At 44.9% G+C, this 12,473-nt stretch overlaps 1 protein-coding gene across 1 annotated transcript; it reads right to left on the bottom strand.

Annotated features, from left to right (window-relative positions):
• Positions 1-3,800: 3,800 nt before the first annotated feature.
• LOC147121979 (toll-like receptor 2) lies at positions 3,801-8,453 on the bottom strand. Its single transcript, XM_085977717.1, has one exon. The coding sequence runs from the start codon at positions 8,439-8,441 to the stop codon at positions 5,958-5,960; it is 2,484 nt and encodes an 827-aa protein (XP_085833843.1). The 5' UTR covers positions 8,442-8,453; the 3' UTR covers positions 3,801-5,957.
• Positions 8,454-12,473: the final 4,020 nt, after the last annotated feature.

Genomic DNA, 12,473 nt, shown 5'->3' with positions numbered 1-12,473 from the left:
CACTCCCCACAGACAATGCACAGTGCTAACATTCCCAGACAATGCACAGTACTAACACTCCCACAGACAATGCACAGTGCTAACACTCCCACAGACAATGCACAGATCTAATTCCCAGACAATGCACAGTGCTAACATTGCCAGACAATGCAGTGCTAACACTCCCCACAGACAATGCAGTGCTAATACTCCCCACAGACAATGCACAGTGCTAACACTCCCACAATGCACTGTGTTAATACTCCCACAGACAATGCACAGTGCTAATTCCCAGACAATGAACAGTGCTTACCCTCCCACAGACAATGCACAGTTCTAACACTCCCCACAGACAATGCAGTGCTAACACTCCCCACAGACAGTGCACAGTGCTAACACTCCCCACAGACAATGCACAGTGCTAACACTCCCCACAGACAATGCACAGTGCTAACACTCCCCACAGACAATGCACAGTGCTAACACTCCCCAGACAATGCACAGTGCTAATTCCCAGGAAATGAAGTGCTAACACTCCCCAGACAATGCACAGTGCTAACATTCCCAGACAATGCACAGTGCTAACACTCCCACAGACAATGCACAGTGCTAACACTGCCCAGACAATGCTCAGTGCTAACACTCCCCAGACAATGCACAGTGCTAATTCCCAGACAATGCACAGTGCTAACATTGCCAGACAATGCAGTGCTAACACTCCCCACAGACAATGCACAGTGCTAACACTCCCACAATGCACAGTTCTAAAACTCCCCACAGACAATGCACAGTGCTAACACTCCCCACAGACAATGCACAGTGCTAACACTCCCCACAGACAATGCACAGTGCTAATTCCCAGACAATGCACAGTGCTAACACTCCCACAGACAATGCACAGTGCTAACACTCCCACAGACAATGCACAGATCTAATTCCCAGACAATGCACAGTGCTAACATTGCCAGACAATGCAGTGCTAACACTCCCCACAGACAATGCAGTGCTAATACTCCCCACAGACAATGCACAGTGCTAACACTCCCACAATGCACTGTGTTAATACTCCCACAGACAATGCACAGTGCTAACACTCCCCAGACAATGCACAGTGCTAATTCCCAGAAAATGAAGTGCTAACACTCCCCAGACAATGCACAGTGCTAACATTCCCAGACAATGCACAGTACTAACACTCCCACAGACAATGCACAGTGCTAACACTCCCACAGACTATGCACAGTGCTAACACTCCCCAGACAATGCACAGTGCTAACACTCCCACAGACAATGCACAGTGCTAACACTCCCACAGACTATGCACAGTGCTAACATTCCCAGACAATGCACAGTACTAACACTCCCACAGACAATGCACAGTGCTAACACTCCCACAAACAATGCAGTGCTAACACTCCCACAGACAATGCACAGATCTAATTCCCAGACAATGCACAGTGCTAACATTGCCAGACAATGCAGTGCTAACACTCCCCACAGACAATGCACAGTGCTAACACTCCCACAGACAATGCAGTGCTAACACTCCCACAGACAATGCACAGTGCTAACACTCCCCAGACAATGCACAGTGCTAATTCCCAGAAAATGAAGTGCTAACACTCCCCAGACAATGCACAGTGCTAACATTCCCAGACAATGCACAGTACTAACACTCCCACAGACAATGCAGTGCTAACACTCCCACAGACTATGCACAGTGCTAACACTCCCACAAACAATGCAGTGCTAACACTCCCACAGACAATGCACAGATCTAATTCCCAGACAATGCACAGTGCTAACATTGCCAGACAATGCAGTGCTAACACTCCCCACAGACAATGCACAGTGCTAATACTCCCACAATGCACTGTGTTAATACTCCCACAGACAATGCACAGTGCTAATTCCCAGACAATGCACAGTGCTAACACTCCCCACAGACAATGCACAGTGCTAACACTCCCCACAGACAATGCACAGTGCTAACACTCCCCAGACAATGCACAGTACTAATTCCCAGAAAATGAAGTGCTAACACTCCCCAGACAATGCACAGTGCTAACATTCCCAGACAATGCACAGTACTAACACTCCCACAGACAATGCACAGTCCTAACACTCCCACAGACAATGCACAGTGCTAACACTCCCACAGACAATGCACAGTCCTAACACTCCCACAGACAATGCACAGTGCTAACACTGCCCAGACAATGCTCAGTGCTAACACTCCCCAGACAATGCACAGTGCTAATTCCCAGAAAATGAAGTGCTAACACTCCCCAGGCAATGCACAGTGCTAACATTCCCAGACAATGCACAGTACTAACACTCCCACAGACAATGCACAGTGCTAACACTGCCCACAGACCATGCACAGTGCTAACACTGCCCAGTGCTAACACTCCCTACAGACAATGCAGTGCTAACACTCCCCACAGACAATGCACAGTGCTAACACTCCCCACAGACAATGCACAGTGCTAACAGTCCCACAGACAAAGCAGTGCTAACACTCCCCAGAGACAATGCACAGTGCTAACAGTCCCACAGACAATGCAGTGCCAGCACTCCCACAGACAATGCACAGTGCTAATTCCCAGACAATGCACAGTGCTAACATTCCCAGACAATGCACAGTGCTAACACTACCCAGACAATGCAGTGCTAACACTCCCCACAGACAATGCAGTGCTAACACTCGCACAGACAATGCACAGTACTAACACTGCCCAGACAATGCACAGTGCTAACACTGCCCAGACAATGCACAGTGCTAACACTCCCCACAGACAATGCACAGTGCTAACACTCCCAGACAATGCACAGTGCTAACACTGCCCAGACAATGCACAGTGCTAACACTGCCCAGACAATGCACAGTGCTAACACTCCCACAATGCAGTGCTAACACTCCCACAGACAATGCACAGTGCTAACACTCCCACAGACAATGCACAGTGCTCACACTCCCACAGACAATGCACAGTGCTAACACTCCCACAGACAATGCTCCCACAGACAATGCACAGTGCTAATACTCCCACAGACAATGCACAGTGCTAACACTCCCACAGACAATGAACAGTTCTAACACTCCCACAGACAATGCACTATGCTAACACTCCCACAGACAATGCACAGTGCTAACACTCCCACAGACAATGCACAGTGTTAACACTCCCACAGACAATGCACAGTGCTAACAATCCCCACAGACAATGCACAGTGCTAACACTCCCCACAGACAATGCACAGTGCTAACACTCCCCACAGACAGTGCACAGTGCTAACATTCCTCACAGACAATGCACAGTGCTAACACTCCCCACAGACAATGCACAGTGCTAACACTCCCCACAGACAATGCACAGTGCTAACCCTCCCACAGACAATGCACAGTACTAACACTCCCCACAGACAATGCACAGTGCTAACCCTCCCACAATGCACAGTGCTAACACTCCCCACAGACAAGGCACAGTGCTAACACTCCCATAGGCAATGCACAGTGCTAACTGTCCCTCAGACAATGCACAGTGCTAACTGTCCCTCAGACAATGCACAGTGCTAACACTCCCCACAGTTCAGACAATGCACAGTGCTAACACTCCCCCCAGTTCAGACAATGCACAGTGCTAACACTCCCGCAGAAAATGCAGTGCTAACATTTCCACAATGCACAGTGCTAACACTCCCACAGACAATGCACAGTGCAAACATTTCCACAGTCAATGCACAGTGCTAACATTCCCGCAGACAATGCACAGTGCTAACACTCCCACAGACAATGCACAGTGCAAACATTTCCACAGACAATGCACAGTGCTAACACTCCTACAATGTACAGTGCTACCACTCCCATAGCTCAGATGATGTACAGTGCTAACACTGCCACAGACAACATACAGTGCTAACACTCACACAGCTCAGATGATGCACAATATGACCATTCCCAGGCTCAGATAACACACAGCTTTAATGCCCCCCAGGTGCTAAAATTGGAAGTGATGACATGGTGCTAACACTGCACTAACGTTAACACATATGGCCACAGAACGTATCTAGACTGCTGACTGGAACAGGATGGTCTGGTTTCATAATTCATTTCTTTGAGGAGGCAGCTGACTGAGGTTATGTTATAGTGTGATGGATTGACGCTAACTGTTACTGGTCAGTATGGGCACACTCCTGCATTGAGAGAATGTCTAATGCAGTCCTGAAATTTGTTGAAAGGTGGGCAGAATTTTGACCTGCCAGCTCATGAACATTAAATCCAACTATCTTCTGTAAAATATACACTTGTTCCAGGAGAATCCTATTAATAATGAAAGTATACATTCATTGTGTATTTTTGATAAGTATAGCAAAGAAATATTTTATATAAAATTTCCTTCTCCAAATATCTAGTTGCTACGTCACTTATTCTAAACATCACTGTAACTTCTTAATATATTTCTGGGATAAAATCCAAATGGAAACAAATTTAGCACCAATATCATACAGATATAAAGAAGTAGAATAGGTAGAAGCAATGGAAGGGGTGAAAAGTGATAGACAGGATGTACTAGAAAGGCTGGGAATTGCTTAGAGTGGACAAGTCGCCTGGTCCAGATGGCTTGCATCCCAGGTTGCTAAGGGAATTGGGGGAGGAGATAGCGGAAGGGCTTGCCATAGTTTTGCAATCTTCCCTATATGCGGGGAAGGTGCCTGAGGATTGGAAAGTGGCAAATGTGACACCATTGTTCAAGAAAGGGTGCAAGGACAATCCTAGTAGCTATAGGCCAGTTTAACATCAGTGGCGGGTAAAGTTTTAGAAACAATAATCAAGGAAAAGATTAATGAGCACTTGGAGAGGTTTAAGCTAATTAAGGAGAGTCAACACGGATTTGTGAAAGGCAGATCATGTTTGACAAATCTAATTACATTTTTTGATGAAGTAACAAGAGAGGATTGATGAAGGGAATGCAATGGATGTTGTCTACATGGATTTTTGGAAAGCGTTTGACAAACGACCACATAGAAGGCTGGTTAACAAAATTGAGGCTCATGGAATAGGTGGGTCAGTGGCAGCTTGGAATTTAATACAGAGAAGTGTGAGGCGATGCATATTGGCAGAAGGAACAGGGAGAGGCAATATACAGTTAATGGCACAGTTTTAAAGAGTGTGCAGGGAGAGGGACCTGGGAGTTAATGTACAGAGCTCCCTGAAGGTGGCAGGACATATTGAGAGAGTGGTTAACAAAGCATTTGGGATCTTGGGCTTCATAAATAGAGGGATTGAGTACAAAAGTAGAGAAGTTATGCTGAACCTTTATAAAGCATTGGTTAGGCCACAACTGGAGTATTGCGTGCAGTTCTGGTCACCACACTTTAGGAAGGATATGAAGGCCCTTGAGAGGGTGCAGAGGAGACTTACCAGAATGGTTCCTGGGATGGGGGATCTTAGCTACAAGGACAGGTTGGAGAAGCTGGATTTGTTTTCATTAGAGCAAAGGAGGTTGAGGGGTGATTTGATAGAGGTGTACAAGATTATGACGGGTTTGGATAGCCTAGACGGGGAAAAGCTGTTCCTACTAGTTGATGGTACAAGGACTAGGGGACACAGATTTAAGGTTTTGGGCAAGAGATACAGGGGGACATGAGGAAAAACTTTCTTACGCAGCGAGTGATGATGACCTGGAATTTGCTGCCGACGGAAGTGGTGGAAGCGGACACACTCAATGTTTTTAAGGGGAGACTGGATAGGCACTTGAAGGAAATAAACGTGTAGGGCTACTGGGATAGAGCGGGGGAATGGGACTGACTGGATTGCTCTACAGAGAGCCAGCACGGACTCGGTGGGCCGAATGGCCGCCTTCTGTGCCGTTATGACTCTGACTCTGATTTATGATTTTTTTTTTTTTTAAAGTATTGTGGCCTCGATGCCCAGTTGTGCATGTATGTTTTATCTAGATATGCTATTCAGGGATCTAATTAGCTTGCTGGATAATCTCTTGTAGATTTACTTGTGAACTGCATGAATGGAAATCCAAATTCAGGACAGCTTTCAGCCTTTTCCAAAAGAAGCCCTGTTGAAACTCATTCTGAGGCCACTCTAAGTAAGTGTTCCTGTTCATCAGCTTCCTCAGTTTGCAAAATCGATCTGGAATGGAATTCTTTGGAATAGGTTCTAACAGGAGCAAGATAAGACTGTCCTTTTTTTCATCAAATAATTGTTGGTGTGCAAAGAAGAATTCGTAGTGGCACCATTCACTTTGTACAAAGTTTTTTGATAGGATAAATATGGTTTTGTAGCTTTTTGATATACAGTCAATGATATTGGTAATTATTGGCTTTCCAGGTTTGAAGTCTCTTTCATGAATGCAGATGCGGTATGGTGGCTCATTATTTTCTAACTGTACCAGCAATTTGTTCTTCACCCATAGTGAGTCATGTTCACTGTATGAAATGAAAGCATTGTAATCAAATTTTTTTTCAACCAGGTTGACATCTAGACTTCTTTTAGCCTTAAGCCAGAGCCAGAGTGTGCAGATATACCAGGTAACATTATACTTTATACACAGCACAACACACAGCGCTACCAAAAGTGCTACACAGGCCAAAAGGACCCCAACAAATAAAGGAATGTTGCATTCAATGGGAGAAAATTTCAGGAATTGGATAGCTTGACCCTTGAATTTTCGCGGACTGTCACATTGATACTGGTCTGGCCAATCAAGAATCACTATATGTGTCTGCTGAACATAATTAGAGACTGACTGAATTGCACAGAAGCATTCCAAAGGGTTATTGCTGAATTTGAGCTCCGCTAGATCTAAGGACTGTAATGAGCGTACGTTTATGTTATTAATTTTATTGTGGTCAATGTGCATGGTTTTCAGCGAGTGACCCACTCTAATCTCAGGAAAAGAAACTATGGTATTTGCTGTCAAAAAAACTTCGCGGAGGTTTCTCAGTCCTTTGAGGTTTGGGACTGTGCTGATGGAATTGTAACTCAAGTCTAGTGATTCCAGTGATGCTGGCAAGCAGTCAAACACATTTTTTTCCAGGTTATTGTGTGACAAATTGATATGGGTCACAGACCGAGGCCATGTGCAGGCCAGTCCCTTGTGTAGTACAAGACCATTATGACTAGCACTTATACGAGACAAGCTCTCCATTTTAGATACTAATGTACTAAACCTTTGTAGATTTGAGAATTGATTCTTGTTTAGTATGAGGGTATTAAGATTGGGGAAAGGAGCTGCGCATTTTTTAGGAATAAAGGTGGCTTCTAAAAGCAAGTTGGAAGATAAGTCCAAATATCTTAAAAAAGTCATTGTTTCTGATACCACACATGGGACATAGAACAAGTTCCCCTTTGTGATCATTACCTCGGTCAGTTGTGCAAATATATCTCGAAAATATTCAAGTGAGTAAAAACCATAGAAATTGGGATTTTCTATATTAATTACATGAAACTTGCGCAAATGAATCTGCTCAGCTGATACAGGTTGTATTTGCCACCTGCCAATGCCATCCATTGTAATAGTTTCCAAAATTAATTCTTTTATGTTTGAGTCGAGAACACTGTTAAAAAGATGAGAGGTCAAAGAATCATCAATGGTAATATTCTGTACAACTAGTGTCAAGATATTCAGTTTCTTTAGAGGGAAAAACAAATCTACATTTTTTCCATTTTTGACTAAATCAGAGTTTAGAATTTCCAATGTAGTGGTCATTGTTGGAATATCCTTGAAAATATTGATCAATAATTGTGCTTTCTGCCCAAACTGTAAATCTAAAGAAAGCTTTTCCATGTTCTGGAGGACATTAAGTGTTCCAGGTTCATATGTCTGCAGGTCTCCAGTAATTAAATAGACCTCCTTAAGTGGGAGTCCATGAAGGTCAGATAAGGAGCTGGACTTCAAGGAAGAAAGCCGAGTGTTTCCAAAACGTAAAGAATGCAGTTTCTGTAGTTTGTTGATCTCTGTTCCAAAGTCAGCTGTATCAAACATGTTGTTGGTGATATCTAGGTGTGTTAGTGACTGGAGATGGTTAAATGGCAAGATTGAAATATCATGCAAAAAATTATTTGAAAGATCAAGATACTGTAGTTCTGGATTTTTTGCAAATGATCCAGGTTCTATTGCAGTGATGTGATTGAACTGAAGAAAAAGATTTTTCAGTTTGGCAAGATTCTGGAAACTCTGCTGTTGAATTATTGTGATGTTATTGTGAGACAGGTCCAGGTTCTCTGTGTCTGGTCCCAGGGTGCAAGGAGAAAGTGGATATCCAATTCCTGAACAATTCACTAAAAATGTATCAGTCCTCTTTGGTGTTGCACAACAACCAGCCATGAATAGAGAGCTTGTCAATACAGTAACTGCCCCCAACAGTGTCATCTTGGAAGCAGAATTTTCTTTACGGACATCATGGCCAAGTATCAACTCTTCTATTAACATATTGACCATCTTCAAACAAGTCCTGTCAAAAGAACAAATATGAATAATGAAAATACTGCTTCGGTCTCGAAGAAAGAATCAGTGGCACAGCATTCAGTACAATCCCTGTTCCACTTAAAATAACAGACATCTGATGTGAGACACCTTCCATCACTACAAAATATATCTTTTGGTTTCAGAGTCCTAGGTGTTCGGTGGCTGTGCATCAGGCACCATAATAACTGCAATGGATGCGAGGCTGCTGAAATATGACAAGGAAGTGTTTTTGGTTGGCAGTGGGGGGGGGGGGGTGGTTAGCTAATAATTAAATATATCAAAGAGCAGAGATTTTATTTAACTTTAATCAATTATTAATAGGCACAGATCAGATACATTGATTTCATGATTTTGCACTTGCCTCAACAGCTCTACTTCAGAATGAACACAGTGCTAACTTACTTTTGATGGTGAAACTTCAAAGCCTATTTTTACTATATGGCAGTCTCGGAGCTTCAGGATTGCTTCGAACGCACCGATTGGGGCATGTTTGCCCATAATGACATCGAGGAATACGCATCCACAGTGCTATTCTACATTAACAGTTGCATCGAGGTCGTCATGACCCATAAAAATATCAGGACATACCCCAACCAGAAACCCTGGATGAACGGAGAGGTCCGCTCGCTGTTGAAAGCACGCGACGCAGCATTTAAATCTGGCGACGCGGCGGCTTACAGTGCAGCTAGGACCAACCTAAAAAAGGGTATCAGGACTGCCAAAAGGAAACAGACACTGCGGATAGAGGATCATTTCCACAACAACTCGGACCCCCGGCGCATGTGGCAAGGCATCCAGTCCATCACTGACTACAAGAGCAAAAACACCAGCCCCCCGGTTAGCGATGCCTCCCTTCTGGAGGAGCTTAACAACTTAATAAGAATAATAATAATCAACTTTATTGTCATTGTTAGTGCACAAGTGCAGTACAACGAAATGTAGGCTTGCGGCTCCCGAGAGTGTACATTTAGATTAAGACATTTAAACATTCAACATACATTTGGCTTGTAATACATTAACATAAACATAACCATAATAATAACTTCTATGCTCGCTTCGACAGGGACAACAGGGAGCCGGCTACCAAAGCCTTGCCACCCCCGGAAGACCAGGTGCTCACTCTGTCGACCTCCGACGTAAGGGGTGTTCTACGTGGAGTGAACACACGAAAGGCTGCTGGACCGGATAGCATCCCTGGACGGGTACTCAAGGAATGTGCTGATCTGCTGGCTGATGTCTTCACCGCCATCTTCAATCTGTCATTGGCCCAGGCAGTAGTCCCTACATGCTTCAAGACCGCTACCATTATTCCTGTGCCAAAGCAAACGGCTGTGACGTGCCTGAACGACTATCGACCCGTCGCACTCACACCCATCATAATGAAGTGTTTCGAGAGACTGGTCCTGGCTCACATCAAAGCCAGTGTTCCCGCCTCTCTTGACCAACACCAGTTTGCCTATCGTGCAAACAGATCAACGGAGGATGCAATCACAACTGCTCTACACTCTGCACTGAATCACTTAGATGGTAAAGAGACCTACATCAGAATGCTGTTCATAGACTACAGCTCAGCATTCAACACTATTGTCCCCAACAAGCTGGCCACCAAACTCCACACTCTTGGCCTGAACACTTCCCTCTGCAACTGGACGCTGGACTTCCTAACAGACCCCAGTCTGTCAAATTAGGTAACCACACCTCCCCCCCCGACCCTGAACACGGGGGCCCCACAAGGATGTGTGCTGAGCCCCCTCCTCTACTTCCTCTTCACCCACGACTGTGTGGCTGGTTATGGTTCCAACACCATCAAGTTTGTGGATGATACCACGGTAGTAGGCCAGATCACCAACAACGATGAGTCAGCCTACAGGGAGGAGGTCCAGCATCTCGTGAAGTGGTGCGCCGATAACAACCTGGCCCTTAACATCAAGAAAACGAAAGAAATCATTGTGGACTTCAGGAAGTCTAAAGGTGGAAGTCACACCCCCATCCACATCCATGGGGCTGTGGTGGAAAGGGTGGACAGCTTTAAGTTCCTCGGAGCCCACATCACGGAAGACCTCTCCTGGTCCCTCAATACCTCCTCTCTGGTGAAGAAGGCCCAGCAGCGCCTATATTTCCTAAGGAGGCTGAAGGGATGTAACCTGTCACCCCTGATCCTCTCTAACTTTTATCGCTGCACAATAGAGAGCATCCTGACGAACTGTATCACAGTATGGTATGGCAGCTGTAGCTACTATGACCGGAAAGCCCTGCAGCGGGTAGTCAAAACTGCCCAACGCATTACCGGCACCCGGCTACCGACCATAGAGCACATATACCGGAAACGTTGTTTACGGAGGTCACGGACCATCATCAAAGACCCTACCCACCCCAGCCACAGTCTGTTCGCCCTCCTGCCATCTGGGAGACGCTACAGATGCATTCGCACCCGAACTACCAGATTTAGGAACAGCTTCTTTCCCAGGGCTGTCATCCTACTGAACTCCACAAATAAACTCTAAAGCCTGCACATCTGCCAATGCACTTTATTATGGTTATGTTTATGTTAATGTATTACAAGCCAAATGAATGTTGAACGTTTAAATGTCTTAATCTAAATGTACACTCTCGGGAGCCGCAAGCCTACATTTCGTTGTACTGCACTTGTGCACTAACAATGACAATAAAGTTGATTATTATTATTATTATAAAAGTCCATACACATGATTGCAGAGATGAAGGTCCACAGCTTTTATGGTCCTCCCAGCTTAAGAATCACATCAAAAGCAGGTGAGACAAGGGCCCCTGCACTACTATTTTTCAGTATAAGTGGCTGCACTGAGAAAACTAGTGTAAATCAATTACATTTGTGATCGCCATTGTCTTGAACGCGGACGGAGCTATGATTTTTGGCGGGCGGTGCTAAAGCCACAGGAAATTACGGCACAGCGTGCCGAGCGGTGTGACTTATGCCATAATTTCCTCTGTCTTTTGCGCTGGAAAACAAACCCAGTGTTTTCGATGTCCCATTGAAATGGTGCAAGATTCCAGGAAATTCTGGGCCATTGTCTTTAATAACTTAAGGAGTTAACTATAGCTCCCACTTTCTATTTGGCAGGACGCACTGCCAGTGTGGGATGGGTGTGCCTCTTTAGTGTTTACTTAGTTTTCTTCTTCTCCTACCGCTCTACTTTTCAGTTTTTTGTGCTTCCATTTCTACTCTCTACTCTCCTTTTGCTATTCACACATTCTGTGTCTCATAAATAATCTTTAGTTTCTATCATTATACCTCCTATTGTCTTGTGTTAAGGTATCACGTCAGCCATTTATCAACCTCCTGGTTTCCACTTAAGCACTTGGAAACATAAAGCACAGAAGGAGGCCATTTGGCCCATCGTGCCTGTGCCGGCTCTTTGAAAGCACTATCCAATTAGTCCCACTCCCCTGCTCTTTCCCCATAGCCCTGCAAATTTCTCCTTTTCAAGTATATCTATAATTCCCTTTTGAAAGTCACTACTGAATCTGCTTCCATCACCTTATCAGGTAGTGCTTTACAGGTCATTCTATTTCTTCACTTGTGTTTTTTTCCTCCCCTGACCCTCTGAGTCAGAAAGTTGTGGGTTCAAGTCCCACGCCAGGGACTTGCGCACATACAGCAAGGCTGACACTCCAGTGCAGTCCTGAGGGAGTGCTGCACTGTCGGGGGTGCCGTCTTTTGGATGAGACGTTAAACCGAGGCCCCGTCTACTCTCTCAGGTGGACGTAAAAGATCCCATGGCACTATTTCAAAGAAGAACAAGGGAGTTATCCCTGGTATCCTGGTCAATATTTCTCCCTCAACCAACATAACAAAAACAGATTATCTGGTCATTTTCACATTGCTGTTTGTGGGAGCTTGCTGTGCACAAATTGGCTGCTGGTTTCCCACATTACAACAGTGACTACACTTCTAAAAGTACTTCATTGGCTGTAAAGCGCTTTGGGACGTCTGGTGGTCGTGAAAGGCGCTATATAAATGCAAGT

Source organism: Somniosus microcephalus, chromosome 3 (genome assembly GCF_052327205.1).
Source record: "Somniosus microcephalus isolate GS21.2 chromosome 3, FLI_Smic_1.0, whole genome shotgun sequence".
NCBI lineage: Eukaryota > Metazoa > Chordata > Chondrichthyes > Squaliformes > Somniosidae > Somniosus > Somniosus microcephalus.
This window is presented reverse-complemented; position numbering and strand designations above follow the sequence as displayed.